The following is a 22,692-nucleotide window of genomic DNA, read 5'->3' as shown; positions in this document are numbered from 1 at the left end:
GATGTGAGACCAGACCAATAGTTTAGACATCAACAAGACAAACAAAAATTGAACAGATAGGGTAAAGGAAATTCGGCTAAGAAGAGATAAATATGTTAAAGGATAGGCAAACCTGAACTAGAAACCTTGCTCTGATACCAAATGATGTGAACCCCGTCAAGAATAACGAGACCCAACAACGAAAGAGAACCCAAGATCATTCTATGGACAGATTCAAATGGGAGACCTCGACCCGTTGTTTATGACAAACAAGAACCTCGGTATAAGGAAGACGCTACAAACGGTGGTGGAAACTTCGTTTGATAAGTCGAGATGAACGTCACGGGAATTCTCGATAAGTTTGAGTAGTTCTTCAAAGAACCAAAGAGAATAAACCTCACAAGTTTTATCAATAATATCTGAAAAACGTTTACAGACTTAGATGACTATTTAAGGGCTCCTTAAAACTTGACAGACAAGAAAATATATTCTAAAATAACTCCTAATTGATACCTAACCATATTAGGAAAAAAGTTTGACCTAAAAAGCATTAAATGCACCTAAAAACAAGGAAATAAATCACCTAAACCTAGAATAACGTTTTTTACATAGACCCAAAATATTTCATGCCAATTCTTAGCCTTGACCGGATCCTTCTAGAACTTGAATCAAGGTGACGATTTTTTGTTGCCCACGTGGATCATGCTCAATGGGTCTCCATGAGTTTGCTTGAGCCCATAACTCTTGGATGAGTCCGTTGAGTACATCCTTGAACTTCTTTGCTCGTGCTCTTGTAACCAGCCCAATTGGTACTTGAACAAGATCCTTTGAAGCAGTGCCTTGATCTCCATCAGAATATATCATATCTGGGTTTGGTCATTGTTTTCTATTCTTTTTTTAATGTAACTTTTCTCATTCACACACATCATATCACTCAAAAAAAGTAACATTTTGTTTTCATAGTATTTATGAATATGCCACTGTATTCATATTCATAGAAAACAAAAATACTGAAAAGTTGTATTCATTTTTTGTATTCAAATCTTTTTTTTTTAAACTAAAAATGAATATTGAGTACAAAAACACAGCCAAACCAATTTTTTGGTGGTAGGTCTCACAAAAAATTGAAAATTTTTACTAAAAACACCACTTTTTTCTCTTAACCAAATAGGTCCTAACCTTTTTTTTTTTTTTTTTTCTTTGGGAAATGTTAATGAATGCCCTTAGAAAGATGGTTAACAATTCATTTTAAGAAAGTTTTTATGGGAAAAGAAAAAAAAAACATTTAATGTTTTGACAACTTTTTTCATTTACCATAAAAGTGGTGTCAAAACTTTCTTAAAATGGATTGTTAACCATTGCCCTAAGGATACCGTTAACATGAACCTTTTACTTTTTCCATTTATTTGAGAAGAGATTGTTCAGCAACATCCCATAAATTTTAATAACAATAAAGAATAGTGTAAAGCTTGCGTTGGGTATTCAAGCCTTGAGAGGTATATGACTATGAATCAATAATAAGAACATAGTAGGGTTAAGGGTTGGGAATTAGGGTGATTCAAACTTTCAAAGAAGGTAGTAAAACTTGTGTTAGCGAAGTTTCTTAAGGGTGTCATTGAATTCCCATTTCTAGACATGATTGTGTCTCTTTAACTTTTCCAAGTAATTGTTTCTTTTATTTTTTTTCATACATTGTAAAAATCTCTTGCGTTGACTTTTCTTTATCTTTTTTTTTGAAATAGAAGCATATCATTCATTTAATCAACAAAATTAGCATCTTGGTACAAAGCTTCCCTAACTATTGGAGGAACATCTTCCATCCAATACATATCCTCAGTAATATTCCTAGCAAATTGGGCTAATACATGAGCAACCCGATTCCCCCCTCTTTTAATACAATCAATCCTTACCCAAAGCAAATTTCGAATCAAATGTTGAATATCCCCAACCACATTCCCTAACAATGACTGATCAATCTTCAGCGTTGAAATAGTTGTCATGGTCGAGTTGTTATCTCCCTCAATAACTAATTCTGAGAAACCCACAACCACCGTAAACTCAATCGCTTTCCTACAGGCAAGTAGTTCAGCTTCCTCACTGCAAAACACTTTCGAACCCTTACCTGCCATGGCTGCCATAACCTCTCCTTTCTCATTTCGTATAATAGCACCAAAACCAGATCTGTTGAGGCCTAAAAACACTGTTGCATCAAAGTTAAGCTTGAAGATTGACTGAGGAGGAGGCTGCCAGGTATCACAAGCTGACTGCCTAACTGATTCAGTTCTCATCTGATCTTGGGCAGTCCGAAATTCCTCTAACAACTCCCTTGATCGATTGATTAACCATCCCGGGTCATGAAATTTCCCTCCATATACAACCCAGTTTCTTTGATTCCAAATTTGCCAAGCTTGCACCAAAAACTCCTCCATATCATATAGCTTAATCCGATCCAGCAAGTACTCTATTAGGTGAGTAAAATTAGCCAAACCCCTTTTTGCAGAATTTTCAAGCTACCAGCCCACACATCCTTGGCCGCCTCACATTCCCACAAAGCATGGATTGCTGACTCTGGAAATCTCATACATATAGGACACATCTCATCCTCAATTATTTTTCTCTTTGACAGATTTAGTTTTGTTGGCAAGATATCATTGCAAGCTCTCCACCCAAACACTTTAATCTTGTTTGGAATCCGAAGTTTCCATAGTGTAGCCCTCACTCTTTTCCCCACACAACCCCTTGAGCTCTCAGCTAAATTTCCACCGTGCAATACTTCTCTCGCCACCTTATATGCAAACTTGACAGTAAACAACCCCTTTTTATGGTGCAAAACAAACATAAATGGAAGGAAACAAAGTTTTTGAAGAGTCAAACTCTTCCCTCCTTTGCTACTATCAAAACCTTTAAGAAATGCTAATAAATATATCTCGCTCATATGAACATCCTTTTATTTTTCTATGCCACCCTTTTCCTTCCAACAATTAGCAAAAATGAGAATTTTTAACACAAAATATAAGGACTAAATCGAAACATTTGAAAGGTTAATGGGCTAATTTTAACACAAAGTATGAGGTTTGCATTTTAAGCTAATTTATTAGCTTGCATTCTATATTTATATTAATAGCTAAAGCTTAGAGAAAATACAATTATATTTTAATTAAATTCTCAATTTTGCGCTACGTGTCCTATTTAATTTTAAATTTTGTGTCAAGTAAATTATGGAGTGTAAAAATCAAAGAATCCAAATCCAATTAGATTCTAAATTAGATTTCAATTGGAGTCCAATTTTCTACCACGTGTCCATCCAAGTTTTTAATTTTTATAGCAAGTGAATTATTGGGTGCATAAACCAAAGAGTCTAAAACCAATTAAATACTATATCATATATATATATATATATATATATATATATAAAATGAGAAATCATTACATATTTTAGAAATGTATAATTTAAAAAAAAGTGTAAGGTAATTTCAAGTATAATTTGAATCGTATAATTGTAATTATTTTTAATTATATTCGTGCATATGCACAGACTACCCACTAGTTTATAATAAGAACTGCAAATTTAATGGGGTCAGACAAGAGTTCAATTTTTTAAAAATAGTAGTTTCCTTTAACCACTAGACAACCAAAAACACTTTTGAAAGTTGAAGTGAGAAAGAGGACTCACATAAAGAATTAGTAAAAAAAGTCATAATTATTATAATAATACTTTTTCTTGTTGTAACTTGTAACGCAAACTGGTATCTCTTCATCTCCCTCACCATTATCAAATAGATTTTTTTTTTTTTTTTGGTGAAGTGAAGTACGGTGTTAAATTCTTGTTCCAACAATAAAAACTCAACCTTATCCATTTGTATATTTGTTTCAATCTTTGTAGGATAGGATGCAATTCAACCTCAAATGCAATCTATAATTGTACCGAAAACTTTGTGAAATCAAACACTATCAATTTCAAGTTTGGTATAATAAATTTTTAGCAATGTTTCCCTTTATGTCACATATAAATGACTTTTAATTTTTTCTTCATAAAGGTTAATGGAGTTTAATTTGTCTAGGCAATTTATTTGTATTAAATTTAAGAAATAATCTTTGAGCTCTATAATTTTTTAGACAATTTTTATACAACCTTTGCTATAACATATGAATCTCGTTAATGTATTAATTTTCTTATAACAAATTTATACAATGTGAAGAGCAACATGGATTTTTGTTATGAGAGATGCTCAAATAAATCTTAGATGTTGCTTCAAATATTTCTTCCACCATGTGGCTGCTATGTTTAAAATGCGTACTACTAAGAGCATTAGCATTGGGGTTGTAAACCCCCCCCCCCCCCAGTGAGGTTGCATCTAAGACTGGGTATGTAAACCCTTTTTTTTTTTTTTTTTTTTACATCCTAGCTATAGTGAGGTTGCATATATGCAACCTCACTGTTCATGAGGATGTAAAAATTATATAATTTTTTAATCTCTTCTTCCTCTTCCTCTCACTTCAGACTCTGACCTCTCTCTTCTTTTTCTTTTCTTTTTTCCCTCATCTTTTTCTGTCACACTCTCTACTCTCTTCCTTTCATGGCTGATGGTGGAGCCTCTTTGGGTGGCTTCAGATCATCGGCATGGGTAGCAGATCGGGCCCTCTCTTATGGTTGACGGTGAAGCCTCTTTGGGTGGCTTTAGATCATCGGCATGGTGTTGATGCCCAGCCTCGATTTTTGGTAGCGGAAAGAAAACCACCGTTGCCGTGGGCATTCGTTCGACCACCCTTCGTGGTGACAGCTCACATGCACGTGCGGCCCGTTGAAGGCCCCTCTCAATGTGAATGTGTATGGTTCACGTGGAGCTTTGGGTGCTCTCTCTCTCGGTGGAGGAAGGTAGGTCTACCTTTGGTTTTATGGCAGGAATTTGGGCCAAATTTTAGGTGATTACCAAAGGTAAAGTGGAGTCGCCACCAATCATTGGGTGTTTCTAAGGTGTGATTGGTCACTTGTTTCTAGTTGATTTTATTACCAATCCTAGATTAAGAAAAAGGTCATTTTTCCTAATCTAATGTGGATGGCAAAAAATCTTGATTCTTAGGTCTAGAAGTGTGGTTATGTGTGGGGAAGATGTTAGGCACCCCACAATGCCTGTCCTAAGGACAGTCCTTTGTTTTGATAAAACTTTAATTTTTGGAGATTGGCAGTAAAAACATGATTTTGGCATTGACTTCAGGGCTTTGCATGCATGGGGGCCCTGAGGTTTTAGCTTTTGAAAGGGTGTGGTCCCAATCACACCTTTCCTAAGGTATTTGAGCATAGTGCTAGATTTCCATCGCGAAAATCCGGCGAGAAGTCGCCTTACTTTCGTGGCGGAAATTAGGCATTACTAGCCTTAAGTGACACGGATCGCGACAGCGATACTGGAAAGGGGCAAGCATGTATATATATATACACATGCATCATGCACAATGCTAGCACATAGAGTAGGAAAGTAAATGCCTATATCCCTAGAGTATGGCCAAAGATATAGGTGCAAGAAAATTTAAAGGGTCACCATACTCTAAAGATGAGGACGAATGGTACAAAGCACGATATACCTAATACAAACCATCTAAGGGAGAAAGGGAGGAGGAAGGAGGGGGTTTAAAGAGTACATAACCAAAGGGAAAAGGCTAAACTCCTAAACCTATTGACTGCAGTCGCTTAGTTCGACCAGGTGCTTGCGTCCTTGCCCTTTTTGCTTGTGCCTAGGTGATCATGCCCTAGCTCTATGCATCCTTGCTCCATATGTGTACATGCAAAGGCAGAGACAAGAAAACCAGCAAACAAGCAACGGAAGGAAAAAGCGTAGATAAAAGCACAAGGTCGCAAAGCAAACAAGCAAGATAGATATGGCAAGCACAGCATGTGATAAAAGCAAGAAAGCTAACCAACAAGCGAAGAGGGCAAACAAGCAAGGAAAACACAAAAAAGGGGGTGTCCGCGAGGGACAAGTGTAGGTTTGGATCGAATGTCCATGACTTCATTGTGTTGAAGCATGGACGACACACTAGCAAGCAAGATTCATGCATGAACATGTAAGCAAGCGTGTAAAGATGCATAGAAAGCTAACGGGTGGCGCAAACAAGCATGGTAAGCATATCATCACACGGAGTGGAAAAGGGAGAGGTATGCATGAAGCAACCGGCATCACAGAGATGCCTCCTAAGTGGTTACATCCAGACAAGGTCTCATGAGCGTCAGATGTGACCACCCAACCACAACCCGTTAAGGGCGTCAAGCATAGCAAAGCCTAGAACTAGAGAGGCTAGCATGGAAGATAAAGCATAGAAGCAAGTAAGCATAGACATGCAAACGGGTGATCCAAACCCTTTGATATGGGCCAAGATATATGGATGATGACAAAGATCACAAGGTCTAGATCGGGCCCTAACCACATGACCAAAGCACAAGAAAGAAAGGTAAAGCGACAAAAGGGCTACAATAGCACATGACAAGACAAACATAGCCTAGGTCTAAGCACACAAATATGGCACAGAGCACACAAGCACATGGAAGAAGGCATAAAGCAAGTAGAGCAGAGATCTAAACACATGAGCATGTAAGAACATAGATTCGGACATATAAGCATGTGAAAACCAAGATTCGAGCACGCAAGCATGTAAAAATGTAGATCTAGGCATAGGAATGGCAACGCATGTGTTAACATGTGAAAGCTAGCACATAAAAATGGAAGAACATGAATCCAAGCATATAAGCATGTACAGATGTAGATCTAAGCATAAAACATGGCAAAAAGCATACGAGCACATAGATTTGAGCAAAGCATAACCATAGACATGGTATCAAGCACATGAGCACATAACCCTAACATCAACGCAAAGCAAAGAGAGGAACGAAATAAAGGAAACATGGCATAAACCCTAACCATGTAGATCTAAACATATAAGCATGTGAGTAGGCATAAAAGAACACGAATCTAAGCTAAGAACATGCTAGAAACAAGGTAAAGCAAGAAACATGTCAAAGATAGCAACAAAGCATATTATCATGGTAAAAAGAGCAAGAACATGCTTGGAAATAGATTTAGAAGGTTAGGGGTGTGGATGGTAGCTAAAAAGCTACATCCACACCCCTAAACCCCAATTCCAAAGTGTAGAACCAAGGAAAGGAAGATTGAGTGCAAAAGCAATACCTTGTGTTCTTGGTGAAAAGGGAAGAATCAAGAGACTTTGATGTGTTTTTGGGAGTGTTTTTGGATTTTTTTGGTGTTTGAGAGAGAGAAAAAATGCAGAGATTAGCTGGGCAGAAGGAAAATTTCAGAAAAAATGTGTGTCCTCTCTGTCTAGGGCGAACCTGGGGCTATTTATAGCCCCGGGTGCAAAAATCAAGGCAGCGGCCATTGTAAGGCCATCAGCCGCCTTTCAATGGCCGTCGGCCTCAATCCTCCTCTGATTGGGTTGATCTTGACTCCTTTGGATAGATCTTGATATTCAGTTTCTAAAAAGTTATGGAACTCAAAAATCCAATGGTTGGATCAAAAGTTATGGCTCTCAGAAGTTTGTGGTGCATTGATTGATGGGTCATTCTGGTTTTTCGTGATATCTTGGCCGTTCTAACTCTGATTTCGACCCATGCACAGTTGTTGGAATGAGAATTCGATAGTCTTTGTAGTGGCATTAGTTTCAACCTATTCCGGCCATCGGATCAAAATTATGGTTTTTGGACCCACCTAAGATCGACTTTGGGTCAAACTTGGTCAAACTCAATCAAAGTTGCTAAAAATATCCGAGAAGCTCGAGTTTGAAGTAAAAATGTCACCTCGGTTAAACCTAGGAATGACCAGGGGCATTTTGGTCATTTTAGCAGAAAAAGTCACTTCAGGTACTCCAATGCCCAAACGGGTTGCGTCACGTCGTTCTAGATGTTCTTATGACCCCGTAGAGAGAAAATAATATTTTTGGATTTTTGGGGGTTTGGCACGCAAATCGAGGATTGACAACATACGGTATTAACAGCTACCCCTTCTTTATCTGATATCTTAAGTGCAATGAGGGATGTCGGATAAAGAACGTGATTTCGGATTTTGTTGCCCCCAAATTTGCATGCGGAGACTGCTCATGGATTGAGATAGGACCTTACCTGTTTGGTCCAACCTGCTGCAGCTGCTATTGGAATATTTTCTGGACATGCCTTTGAGCTCTAGGAGAGGAGAAAGGAGAGTTTTTTTTTTTTTTTTTTGGGTTGACTAGGTCAGCGTTGACCGGTCAACGTTAATCAAGTCAACGCAGCCCGGCGACCTTTATAGGGTCGCTAGGTTGACTCGGCGGCCATAGAAGGGCCGTTGGGCAGCCCAGGCCTTATAAAAGGCCTTTTGGGCCCTTTTTTTTTGTCTAATTTCTCACTTCCTCTCTACTCCTCACTCTCTACAAAAATTCCTAGTGTGCTCAAGGCTTAGCGGGTCCTTTCAGCTTCAGTCCGCCACTTCAGTCCATTGCTTCATCTTTTCTGCCTTTGAGGTTAGTGTCCATTTTTTTTCTTCTTCTCTTACTTTTTCTGAAAAATGTTAGTAGCAATACTACTAGAGATGCATGCTAGTATTTATTTTTATTTTTGGAACTTTTATAAGCACATATTTTTTGCCACTATTTATGCCATGTTATCTTAGGAAAATGCACAAATATATTTTTTGTCTTTCTTGATATGTGGGTGCGGGAATTTAAATTTTGAAAATAAAATGTGAGATATGGGTAAGGGGACTTACCTGGTAGATGGGGATAATGGAAATGTGATTCGAAGATTCTTGAGTGAACGTGGGCTTGGGGACGCGTGTCACTGGTTCACCCACCATAGATTAGGAGTTCGAAAAATTTCTTGAATAAATGTGAGCCCGAGGATGCTTGTCATTGGTTTACCCACTGTAGGATACGAGCCTAGAGACGTTTGCCACTAGTTCCCCCACCATGCAAAATGAGCCCAAGGACGCTTGTCATCGGTTCACCCACTATAGAATACGAGCCTAGAGACGCTTGCCGCTAGTTCACCCACCATGAAATGTGAGCCTGAGGACACTTGTCATCGGTTCACACATTGCAAAGTACGAGCCTAGAGATGCTTGTCACTAGTTCACTTACCATGAAATGTGAGCCTGAGGACGCTTGTCGTTGGTTCACCCACTATAGAATACGAGCCTAAAGACGCTTGCCACTAGTTCACCCGCCATGAAATGTGAGCTTGAGGACGCTTGTCGTCAGTTCACCCACTGTAGAATAAGAGCCTAGAGACACTTGTTGCTAGTTCACCCGCCATGAAATGTGAGCTTGAGGACGCTTATCATTGGTTCACCCACTATAGAGTACAAGCCTAGAAATGTTTGCCTCTAGTTCACCCGCCATGAAATGTGAGCCCGAGGACGCTTATCGTCGGTTCACTTACTGTAGAGTACGAGCCTAGAGATGCTTGCTGCTAGTTCACCCGCCATGAAATGTGAGTTCGAGGACGCTAGTCGTTGGTTCACCAACTGTAAAGTACGAGCCTATAGACGCTTGTTGCTAGTTCACCTGCCATGAAATGTGAGCCCGAGGACGCTTGTCGTCGATTCACCCACTGTAGAGTACGAGCCTAGAGACTCTTGCTGCTAGTTCACCTGCTATGAAATGTGAGTTTAATGATGCTTGTTGTCGGTTCACCCACTATAGAGTATGAGCCTAGAGACGCTTACCGCTAGTTCACCTGCCATGAAATGGGAGCAATAATCTGCCTTTTGTGAGATCATATGTTTGATATAGACCTGTATAACATGTTTAGGAAAAAGTGTTAGTTTATCTGCATTGCCATTTAACTCATGGGCTTACCACTTATGTCTAAATTTCTTGTTGTTTTGTAGATTATGTCTAGGAGGGCTAGTTCCAGGGGAGAACAGGGGAAGGCCCCTATGTATGCGACGTCCCAGGGGGACGGTTCTTTTGATGTCGAGATCGCCTCGGTTGGTGAGCAAGCGGCCCGGGTTTTGTAGAGCCATTTTGATTACGGGGGTGACGACCTCATGTCTACTGGTGGTATACCCATGGAGACCAGGTCTAGGAGACGGCAGTCAGTTGAGACAGCTAGTGCCTCATTTGAGTCCCACATTGTTTCTAGCGGGACAACTTTATAGCGCAAGCCGGTTAGAAGGAGGAGAGCCTTCGGAGGAGTAGAATGAGATGATGATATCCTCATTGACATAGATAAGGTCTTTGTTAGGCCTGAGGTCTTGTTAGAGTTTGGTGCTCGGAGGCATAGTTTGAGACTGAGGTTTCCACTGCACCAAGCCGGGGTCGACGCTCGCACTTGAACCATAGATAGAGACATCCGGGACACTCACCTTTAGCATGGGTTGAAAGATCATCTTTCCACACCGGCACGAAGGGGAGAGGTATGTTGTATTCCTTTCTTGGTTATTCAAATTTCGATCATATGCATGTGCTAACGAGTAACTTCTGATTTCAAATGCAAGGGAGTGAGAGGCTCTGTGGTCAGGGCGCTTGGCCCACCTTTTTCTGGACATTGTTCGCTTCTAGGACCTATCCACGGTACGCTGCGTTTCTGAGCGAACAGGGATTTGAGGACTTCTTATGGATTCCCCCATTCACCATGAGGCATGGGATTGCTAAGGCTTTGGTGCGACGATTTCATGCTGAGAGAGGCACCTTCCATCAAAGTTGTAGGGAGTATGCTGTCCTCCTATTGATTGGACAACCATTCTGGGTATCAAGTTCAGTGGCCATCAGATTCCGACGGATGAGATGACCTTTGAGATGGCTAGTGATCTCTTGGGCATCCCTTTCCCATTGACTGCTGAGACGAGGGGGTATTTCAGGCCCACTGCATCGCTATAGATCTGTACCGAGTAGCTATAGCATAGTATCCCTTGGGGCGAGGCCCCCACCGATGCTCATCTTCATCGGTGCTTCTTGTGGTTCCTCGGTAGTTGCTTATTGGGCAACAACCGATTAGTGTCGACTTGTTTGCTGTTGTGGGCTATGGGGGTAGTCTTCGGCATCAAGACGTACGACTGGGGGTCAGTGACCTACAGCTTCTTCATTTCCTTCTTGAGCCGGATCTTCCAACGAGACTTCAAGAGTTTGGAGGGATCCTAGTCTGTGGCCTCATTATATAGGATTATCCTTAATAGCATACACTCAAGCATATGCATGGGCTTATTGTAGGATCACGAAGGTAGTAGTAGTGTAGCCAATCACCATCTTCATTGCTCTGGACAGTGTCACTTAAGACGAGATCGTAGTTTGTCCATATGATGGTATGTTACTAAGGAGACAAGAGCTCACTATAGCTATGGGCCAGTCAAGGATCCGACGTTGTTTTTAGGCCTTGACGAGTTGGGAGTTCTTTCTGGCGGAGAGGACCTTTCATCAGGTTATGCCAGTCTATGGAATACCCAAGGATCCGCCTCCTCATGGTTTGTCATTCAAAGCTATAGTTCTGGATGACCCGGAATATACCATGGGTGCCTTTGATGCTTTTGTGGACATGAGCAGAGACTATTCCACTTGGTTTGCAGAGTCTTCTATGGGGCCTATCGTCGGAGATGTCCTCATGAGTGGGGGTAGAGTGTTGGGAGGTGCCATTCGCGCTCAGGTGGCCATTAGGGCTGAGTGGAGAGCATATGCAGAGACCGTAGAGGCTTGAGTGGTAGAGTTTAAGGCCCTATTTATCGCTAGAGAGGCGCACACGTAGGAGGAGATAGCTTGGGCGTTAGTTAGGAGAGGGAGATCTGGCAGAAAGATAGGGAGATGCTCGTTGTTGTGATGGACAGAGAGCGAAGCCAGTTTCAGACTGAGCGAGCCCTTCATCAGGGCTATTCCATGCACTTGATAGGAGAGTTACGAGCAGCTCGTATTCCTATCCCGACTAGCCCTGAAATTCTCGGTCGAGGGCCGATCATTCCTCCGTTCGAGTAGAGGTACATGCCAGTTCCACCAAGCCCACCAGGCAGTTAGGGTTCGTTTGCTCAGGCTTCGGGGCCCTCCTAGGGTCCCAGGTATGCTCTTGACACTTTAGGCAATGCGGGTCCTTCCACTGGCCCTTTTGCAGGCGACGATGATGGTGATGACACTGATACAAATATGGACCAATTCATTGGCGGTGATGATTCTCAATAGAGTTGGCCATTTGTTGTATCATGATGTAGCCCTTGCATGGGCATGTATCTTTTTCATGTATTCTGTAGACATTGCCCCTTGATGGGCCAGCTATGTATGTATACTATGTATTGCCTTTTGGTAGGCCTGGACTTGTACATATTGTATTGCCCCGCAGTGGGCTTTGATGCATTATATTATCTCTTTGTAGCATGACGTATGTATGGAACAATGCCTCTGATTAGGACTTATATGTGTGAATCCAGGAACGCGCCTTTAAAAGGGCGGCTAATGTATGAAAAACAATGCCTCTAATTAGGACTTATATGTATGATCTGGATAAAACACCTTTAGAAGGGCAGCTGATGTGTATAAAAGACAATGCATCTAATTAGGACTTATGTGTATCTTTGGATAAAATGCCTTTAGAAGGGCGGCTGACGTGCATGAAAGACAATGCCTTTGATTATGACTGACATGTATAGCTCTGTATACTACCTTTGAAAGGGCTACTGACGTGTATAGAAGACAATGCCTCTGATTAGGACTTACATGTATCATTCCAGGTATGCGCCTTAGAAGGGCGGCTGATGTATGTGTAAAACAATGCCTCTGATTAGGACTTATGTGTATGATTCCAGGTACGCGTCTTTAGAAGGGCGGCTGATGTATGTGTAAAACAATGCCTCTGATTACGACTTATATGTATGATTTGGACAAAACGCCTTTGAAAGGGTTACTGAAGTGTATAAAAGGCAATGCCTCTAATTATAACTTACATGTATAACTCTACAAACTACCTTTGAAAAGGTTGTTGATGTGTATGCACCATAGCATTTTTACCGTGGACGGTAGTTTTGAATCGGCTTGTATCACACCCACTTGTTTTGCACCGCTGTTTCACGGTTTGCCAGTGGCTCCTGGGTAATGATCGTCCCCCTAGGGGAGAAAGAAAGGAGAGATCGCATGAAATAAATTGCCTCAATTTAACATTTCATGCGAGACGAACCTGTTCTCATATATTAGACACAGAGGGAGAGAACCATGCAAAATAAACCGCCTCAGTTTAGGGTTTTGTAGGGTTTCAAGCCCGTAGACTGGTTGCAAGTGGCCTCGGCTTCACAGGCCATGCCATAATGCTGATGACAAGTACAGACACTCCAAACGAGGTAACTTTAGACACGTCACGAGGCAGTATGCACTGATTGCTCCTGTTATTACCCAGCAGGCTAGAAATCCAAGGATAGGATTCTTGAGGTACCACTATGTGAAATGGCTCCCTTTGTCCTCCAAATAAGCTAGGAAAACCATCGAACGGTTGAGATCGGACTCTAGCATTTTTCTGTTGCAAACTTTAATTATCGGGGTTGAACCGATCCTTGAACGAGGCTAACTGGGCTTTGAAAAGGTGATGATCGAGACGCATAAATATAAACTGCCCTAGTGTAGGATTTGTGTGGCCTCGATTGCACGAATGCGAGTTTTCAATAGTCTGAGTCATTGTTGGACCAATCACGCATTACGGTGAGCACTAAAATGAAGGAATCTTTGCTCCAAAGTGGTTCAAAACATGTCAAATAGAGGGGAAAGTGTCAGCACGTGTCTGGGTTTATGCCTAGGGTGTTGAAAAGCCCGAGGTTCTACAAAATAAATGGATAAGCATCTTCCTTAGATGCAGATTTGAATTTTTCTCAAACCAAAAACTGATTTGTATCTTTCTTAGATACATATCTGATTTTTTTTTTTTTTTAAACATATGAAGATTTTGAAACAAAGAAAAAGATCATGAATGATTTTCCTATTATTAAAAACCATTTTTTTTATTATTATCACAAAACAGATTTGATCTTTTACAAAATTAAAACTATTTTTTTATTTCTTAAAAATAGATCTGAATTTTTTTAGCAAACCAAAAGACTTTGCTTTATTAAATAAAAATAGATCTGAATTTTCTCTCCAAAAACCACCTTTTTTTACACATACAAAAACAGATTTGATTTGTTTATATAAACCAAACTTAATTTTTTTAATCACTAAAACAGATCTGAATTTTTTTTAACAAAGAAGAGAATGAATTCATAAATAAATTTATGTGATTTAATTTTTGTTTCACATGTTCAACATATCATTCATAACATGCATAAAAGTGGTACATAAGTCACAAGAGTCTAGAAGACTAGACTTTGTCTGGGCGGAATGGGTGCCCAACATATTCCCATTCCGTAACCTAGCCTCCGAATTTAGGTCTTTGAATAAGTAGATCTAAGCCTTGTCTTTTCTTTTATTTTGGGTAAAATGTAACTAGGACAAAAGGCTGTGTAATTATTTGGTAGTTTGTAATTAGGACCGAAAGCCATGTAATTTTCAAAATTTCAATTATGTAATTTTTTATTCAATTAATAAGATGGAATTTGTCAGCTATGTAAAGTTTTATTTAGTTTTTCATATTTTTTGTATAAAAAATAAGTGGCGACTCCACACCACTTACCCAAAAAGAGAGGTGCCCTAAAAAGCACTTCAAAAATCTTTGTTTTTTTGAGAGGCCTAATTGTTCCGGTCTCTCACAGTGGAGACTCCACTGGGGATGTTGAAGGCTAAGCTTCGTATTAGACTTAAGTGACCAAATGTGTAAGCAAATCAGATATTGTTGTTTGTTTGTTGATTTATGTTTGTTGAGATGTTGCATACTTTGTTGTATATTTGTTGTGTGTATTGTTTGTTAAAATATTTTCCTAACTGTCATAGTGTGTGCCATCCAAACAAATATGTATGCACCCCTTTTCAACAACTTGTGGTGGTAGTAACCATGGATCACTGGTCTTCATTAGATTCGGGTACCCAGTGGTGAACTCACCAACTTATAGCCTAAAGTGACTGGGTCATTTCTTGTTGACTGTAAGGGATAAACCATGCTGTTCGGACCAACGCAATGTTCATTACATTACAAGTTGAGAGGTGTAACTTCCTAGCTATGGGAAACAATGAAACAACAAACCCACCCTACAACATAATGACTTAGAACCTACCCTTAGGTTGGTCCCAGTTAAAATTGCATTGCATGTTGTGTGTGTTTGTTTTGGTTGATTGATGGATGTGGATGGGGTCTTAATTTTGATTAACCCGACTAAGCCTGTCATTAGAGGAGAATCTAGTCAAGGTTTGAAGGAAGGCTACAAAGAGAACCTAATCCCGACACTCAAGCCAGTAGCTTTAATTCCAAGCCTGTCACTTCCATCACAATACTGAAGCCTTCAAGCATAGAAGAAACTCCATTGCTACAACATCACAACCATATCTTTGACCTCCAAGACTGTTCAAGCCACAAGAAGTTTGAATCTCCTAGCAGTATGGCAGAAGAGGGAGAACACCCAAACACAGAGGAAGCCATGAACACCCAAGAGCTACTCAACACCATGGTAGCTAGTTAGATTCAGCTGAGGGAAGACATGAACCGTATGATGAAACAGTTTCAGAATTTGAAGAGAAATCAAGAGGAGGACAAGACTGATCATGATCCACCAGCCGTAGAGAGTGAGAAGAAGATCAATAAGAGGATGAATAAAATGGAGGAGATGATTAGAAGAACCTGTAAGATGGAGGACCTTATGGACTATGATTCCCTCCCATTCTTCCCTGATGCAAGGTTGCCTCCCAAGTTCAAGATGCCAACTTTGGACAAATTTGATGGGACTGGTTGCCTGAAGTCCCATCTGAAGATGTATATGAGGGCTATGCAGCCTTTAGGTGCAACCGAAGAAGTACTTGCTCAGATGTTGCAAAACACACTAACTGGAGCCCCTCTTAGGTGGTTCCTCAATCTGGATGATGCAAGGGAAAGAAATTGGGAGGACATCTACCGAGAGTTTCATAAGCAATACAAGTACAATATAGAAGTGGACATCACAAGGAGAGACCTTGAGACCACTAAGCTAGAACCGAATGAATCATTCTCTACTTTCATTACCAAATGGAGAGCCAAGGCAGCATAGATGATGAGTAAGCCGAGTGAGGAGGAACAGTTAGCCATGGTTGTAAAGAATTTATTGCCTATATACCACAAATATTTGTTTGCACAATACTTTCCTAATTTTAAAGCTTTGATTGTTGCTGACCCAAATTGAGGATGCAATAAGCAATAGAACTATAAAAACAGATGACCCACAAAGGTTTAAAAAGAATGTAGCATCTAATTTTAAGGTTGCAGAAATTTCCAACATCCGTAAAAAATGATCTTTATCAATTGATTGCACCTATTGCACTTGTGCAAGTACCACAAGTACCCAAACCTAAAAGGGAATTTCATGAGTTGTACATGCCCATAAGCCAAGTGTTTGACAAGCTAAAAGCAAAAGGGTTACTGAAACCCTTAGACCCAAGACCAATTCCAAACCCTTTGTCCTTAAGGTTTGATTTGAATAAGAGGTGTGCTTACCACCAAGGCCCTGGTCACGATACTGACTGTTGTTTTACCCTTCGTCATGCGATTCAGGACCTAATAGATAACAAGGTGATTGCGCTGCCTACAAGGCCTAGCATCACTAATAATCCCTTGCCAAATCACAATTTTAGGAAAGGACCAAGGATTAATTGCTTGATGACCGAAGAAGAAAACAAGGAAGACCCATCCGACTTGATCTATGACCTACCTGAATGCTTCATGATGACATGTGAAGAATTAATGGATAGGATATTTACTACCACCACAGGATATGACATATGGAATGAAATACCAGAATTCGAGAATTACCAAACATCCACAAATGGGGGAAGACACTTTGAACCTCAATCCAACTCAATACCCACAAATGGGGAGAGACACTTTAAACCCCAAATAAATAGCCAAACACACACAGGTGGGGGAAGACACTTCAAACCCCCACCAACCTAGTGGAAGCTTTGAACAAATCCACCCAACAAACTCCTGCCAAAGAGGATGAAGTCCTTAAGCAATTACAGAATACATAAGCCAACATATCCTTATGGGGTTTACTCATGGCCTCATACAAACACCGACAAAATCTAGTAGACCTTCTCAACCAAATTCAAGTCCCTACAACCACAACCTCCCAGGATCTGAATGCTATGATTGAGTCCATAAATAGGGAACTCACCATTTCCTATTCTGATTAGTATCTGACCAAGAAGGGTAAGCACCACAACGACCCGTTGCATATCATTGTAGATTCCATGGGGAAAAGGATACTGATGGTTTTGATAGATGATGGAAGTGCTTTGAATGCGTGTCCTTTGAAGACTGCTAGCTGCTTAGGCCTCAATATTGAAGATTTTGTGCCTACTGATCAACATGTGAGGGCATACGACAATAGTAGAAGGGAAGTCTTGGGAACTGTTTGTTTTTAGACCCCTTAAAACCACAATCAGATTAACCTAGGTAATTAGCCAAGTGATTACTTAGTCAAATTAATAAATCTAGATTAACACAAATATATCATATCAATGTATAGCAACGAAAAATAAAAAACACAACGATATGATAGCTTAAGAAAACCAAACCGGTAAAAAACCTGGGGATGATTTAACCTAGCTATCCTCAAGGTAAAAAGCAAATCCACTAGAAAGAATCGAAATTTTACAATAGCGACTTAGACCACTAACATCCTATTGCTACCTACTAGTAGAAATTGACTGACATGACCACGTGCAAGCTCCAAGACCACAAACTCCTTCTTTCTTTGGCCTTTGTAAGACACAAACAACGTTTGTGACTTTGAGATCCCACTTAAAGGTTTAGCAACAAAAACTCTCCTGTTTGTGACTCCAAAACCGCCCTTGAAGGTTTAGATCATCAGTACCTTTGATGACTAGAGAAGGCAACAACTTCTACAATACAAGATCTTGAGATTCTTCAAGTAATAACACCGGTAGAAGATATGAGAGAGCTTTTTAGGAACAAAACCCTAAATACAAAAGAGGCACTCTCTTCTTTCTCTAAAAAGTCCTATAAAAACGTGCTTAAGGTTTCCTTTATATACTGGGAGAAGTAGATCTGAAACCCTAATCCTTAATAGGCTTGAACTGCTGTTTGGGCTTAATTAAAATTTTGCAGATACGACTTTCGATCAATCAAGCTTGTCTTTCGATCGATCGAACCAGACAGATTATGAAATCTTCTTCCTGCAGCTTGTATTTTCTTGAATCTTGACTTGAATCACCTTGAGCATTGTCTAATAATACCTATAGACTCTAAGATCTATATTGTGTTCACGATTTGTCAATTGTTCTAAACTTTTAGAACCTAACAGGAACCATAACATTAGAGCTTACCATCGGACTGATGGTCAAGAAAGTGGATTTTCAAGTCCTTAATATAGCCTCATGCTTCAATATGCTCCTTGGGCGCCCATGGATCCATAACACAGAAGCCTTACTTCTTCTCTATATCAAAAGGTTTGGTTTCCACATGAAGGGGCTATTGTGACCATATATGGGGACACTTCAACTGTGCCTAAGCCTATTTACGGTATTGATTCTGAGAAAGAGCTATTGACCTTGGATGGCTTTGAGATTGAGAGGCCTGGCTTTAAAAGGAGAGAACAAGAAGTGTAGAAGATCCCGATGGACTTTGCTCCTTATGGTAACAAAAATGTGGTAGCAATGATGAGGAGAATGAACTACCTTCCAAGGATGAATTTGGGGAGAACTATGAAGAAACCTATTGTTCAGGTCTCGATAATTCCTATTGCCACACCACCTTTTGGGCTAGGCTATAAGCCCATTGATGATGATTTATTAGAGATGGAAGTGAGAAAGATGGCTAGAGCCAGAGCCAAAGCAAAAGGACTCCCTTGTCCTCCAGGACCTCTAAAGCCCTATACTCCTACATTGAACGGAAAGTTTGTCAAAGCTGGAGAAAGTCAACGTTATTGGGGATTCCCTGTACTGAGATTTGATCTTGTGACAAAGACAATGGTGTCTGGGTTTGAGATACTACTTGATTGCAACAACAAGGTTCCAGAATTGAAGAAAGAATATACAACCTGGGTTCCTATTGATTGGGCTGATTATATGGATCTTAATGCCATGACTACACTCATTGGAGATCCTATTTGCAACCTAGAAGAAGAAGAATACTTGGAGGCTTGCCAGCATGCATTGAAAAACCCGTATGAACTAAGAGCCAGTGATGAAGACAAGGAAAGGGGAGCAGCCCCTAGTGATGATGAGGGTGGAAATGAAGATAAGAGTGATAGTAGTAGTGATAGCAGTAGCAATGATAGTGGACCTGTTAATGATGACAGCAACACTGATAGTGATGACAACAGCAGTAGAAGTTATGATAGCCTGTTCAGTGGTGATGATTGGGGTGAACCCCCTAGTGATAGAGAAGATGAAGATGTAGACCCATTCTATGAGGAATATGACAGTGATGTGGACTATTATGATGAAGACATAGAAGATGATGCCGAAGCCAACAGTGGAGTGACACTGATAGTAATCAATACAGGCTGATAAATGTGTTAAAGAATAAAAGAGAGGAGAATGCACAAGCTAATCAAATGTATTATGATGAATAACCCTATAGGTACCTTTCAGATTAGACTGATATCACTAATGTCAGTTCAAGGTCTAGCCCTAGGTATGACAAGCATGGAAGAGAGGTTCCAAACTTGGGGTCATATTATGATTCAGAACCAAGTTCACCAACCCCACATACTAAAGAGGAGGATGACATAGATGCCAGGTTGGTCGCTTTAGACCAAAAGTTGATGCTCCACAGTCTCAGAATCATGACAATTGAGAATGCTAAATGTAATAATGAGAGGATGGAAAAAAGTGAGTTAGAGCATCTCCCTCAACCCACCTACTTGGGCAACAGAGGCAAGCACGACCTATTTGACGAATGGATAGATAACATAGAGCGCTTGGATGCTTTTGTGACTGACAAGTTTATAGACATGGAGACTGAAGAAGAAACTACAGATTATATGGATGTAGATCCCCCGGTACTGATGCTGAGGGAAGAAGGAGCTTACTGGGAGCCACCTGCCATGACCGAGTTGAAGAACTGGGTATGGAAGGGAGCCACCCACCCCTTGGAGGACTTCGTGAGGAAGATCAAGTTCGTCAAGTCAGTCACTTTTGCCAAGAAGATCAAGACCGCCGAGCTAGTCACTCCTGCCAAGAACATTGTTTATGTTCCTATTGAGTCTATTGTTGCTAGTGTTTCTATTCCTGTTAAGTCTGTTTGTGATAGTTTTCCTGTTGAGTCTGTAGAGTCTGTTAAAAACTCTTTCTCTTTTAATATGATTTCTGATTCTTCTTATTTGCTAGTTTTGAATGTTTTTATTTCTGAAATTGGTAAAGAAACTCTTAATAATGAGGAATTAAAATATGGATACCTAGAACCCATAAAAGAAGAAACCCAACCCATTAACCTAGGAACTGATGATGAGCCCAAAATGATCCAAGTGGGCAATAACCTAACCATTTCAAAGAAAGATGCATTAGTGGCACTGCTGACAGAATTCAAGGAGGTCTTTTCCTGGTCATATGAAGACATGCCTAGGATTGATACAGATATAGTATAGCACTGCATTCCAACAAATCCAACCATGAAGCTATTTAAGTAGAAGTTAAGAAGAATGAAGCTAGAGTGGACTCTCAAGATCAAGGAAGAAGTACAGAAACAGTACAATGCAGGATTCCTGAAAATGGTCAACTATCTAGAGTGGTTAGCTAATGTGATTCCGGTACCAAAGAAGGATGGGAAGGTCAGAATGTGTGTAGATTTTCGAGATCTTAATAAGGCTAGCCCGAAAGATGACTTTCCATTGCCTTACATTAACGTCCTAGTTGACAACACAGCAGGTCATGCTTTGTTATCGTTTATCGATGGGTTTTCAAGATACAATCAGATTAAGATGGCTCCAGAAGATATGGAGAAAACTTCCTTTATCACTTCATGGGGACATACTGCTACAAGGTCATACTATTTGGCCTTTAAAATGCTGGTGCAACTTACCAACGTCCATTGACTACTTTGTTGCATGATTTGATCCTCAAAGAAGTAGAGGTTTATGTTGATGATATGATAGTGAAGTCCAAAGACCATGAAGGGCATATACCGGCTTTGAGGAAGTTCTTTGAAAGAATCTGGTTCTACAAGCTGCGGTTGAATCCAAAGAAGTGTACTTTCGGAGTCACATCCGAAAAATTTCTAGGGTTTATGGTAAGCCAGAGGGGAATAGAAGTTGATCTTGAGAAAATCAAGGCAATTGTAGAGATGAAGCCTCCAAGAATTGAAAAGGAGATCCGAGAATTTCTGGGAAGGATATAGTACATCAGCAGGTTCATAGCCCAACTCACTATGACATGTGAACCAATCTTCCAATTGCTCAAGAAGGAGGTCCCAACAGTGTGGAATGAATAATGCCAAGAAGCCTTTGAAAAGATCAAAAACTATCTGAAGAAGCCACCAATACTTGTCCCACTAGTTCTTGTAAAGCCATTGTTGTTGTATCTTACCACTATAGATACAACAATGAGGGCTTTACTTGCTCAGTACCTAAAGGAAACTAGAAAAAAGAATGTAATCTTCTACATCAGCAAGAAGATGTTGCCCTATGAAGAAAAGTATTCGCCATTAAAGAAGACATGTGTAGCACTTGTATGGGCAACCCGTAAACTCATACGTTATATGCCTGCTTACAAGGTTTTGTTGAATGCAGGAATGGATCATTTGAAGTACTTAATGGAAAAACCCGTGCAAGATGGGAAGACTGCAAAATGGGTTTTGCTTTTGTCAGAATTTGATATTAAGTATGTGACTCAGATATCAGTGAAAGGGAGAGCAATTGTTGATCACTTAGCCTATTGTTCACTAGAAGAAGCTGAAGAGATCCAAGGAGACTTTTCGGATGAAGACATCATGGGGATTGAAGTAGAATCATGGAAGATGTAATTTGATGGAGCAACAAATCAAAATGGAAATGGAATTGGAGTTCTCTTAATTTCTCCAAAAGGGACACACATTCCATTTTCTGGCAGACTCAATTTCCTTGCCACAAACAACACCACTGAATATAAAGCTTGCATCATGGGCCTACAAGCAGCCTTAGGCCTTGGAGTAAGAGAATTGGAGGTATACGGGGACTCAACATTAATAATCTCTCAGATACAGAATAAGTGGAAGATCAAAGAAGAAAGGTTGATGCCTTATCATCTATGTCTTCAGAAGTGGGCATCAAAATTCAGCAAGATTCAATATCAGTATATGCCGAGGATGCTAAATCAAATTGCAGATGCTTTAGCAACCATGGCATCCATGATGGATGGAAGATGAAGCTAGACTAATAGTGTTGGAACAAAAAGAAGAACCAGCTTACTGCATGAAAATAGAAAAAGGATGAGGAAAGGAATGGACAAGGTGAATGGTATTCAAACATCCTACAATATCTCAAGGATGGGACATACCCGAAGTTTGCAAACAAGAATGATCAATTAACCATCCGGAGGTTGTCTACTAATTACATTATTTGTGGTGAAAGGCTTTACAGAAGATCGTATGATGGAATTCATCTCTTTTGTGTAACCGCCAAGGAAGCACAACAAATAATTGAAGAGGTTTAT

At 40.1% G+C, this 22,692-nt stretch overlaps 1 protein-coding gene across 1 annotated transcript; it reads right to left on the bottom strand.

Moving 5' to 3' along the window:
* Positions 1–1,736: 1,736 nt before the first annotated feature.
* On the bottom strand, positions 1,737–2,408 carry LOC115951718. The gene has a single exon (XM_031068870.1). The coding sequence runs from the start codon at positions 2,406–2,408 to the stop codon at positions 1,737–1,739; it is 672 nt and encodes a 223-aa protein (XP_030924730.1).
* Between the last annotated feature and the right edge of the window lie 20,284 nt (positions 2,409–22,692).

The sequence above is a fragment of the Quercus lobata genome, chromosome 7 (genome assembly GCF_001633185.2).
Source record: "Quercus lobata isolate SW786 chromosome 7, ValleyOak3.0 Primary Assembly, whole genome shotgun sequence".
Lineage (NCBI taxonomy): Eukaryota > Viridiplantae > Streptophyta > Magnoliopsida > Fagales > Fagaceae > Quercus > Quercus lobata.
This window is presented reverse-complemented; position numbering and strand designations above follow the sequence as displayed.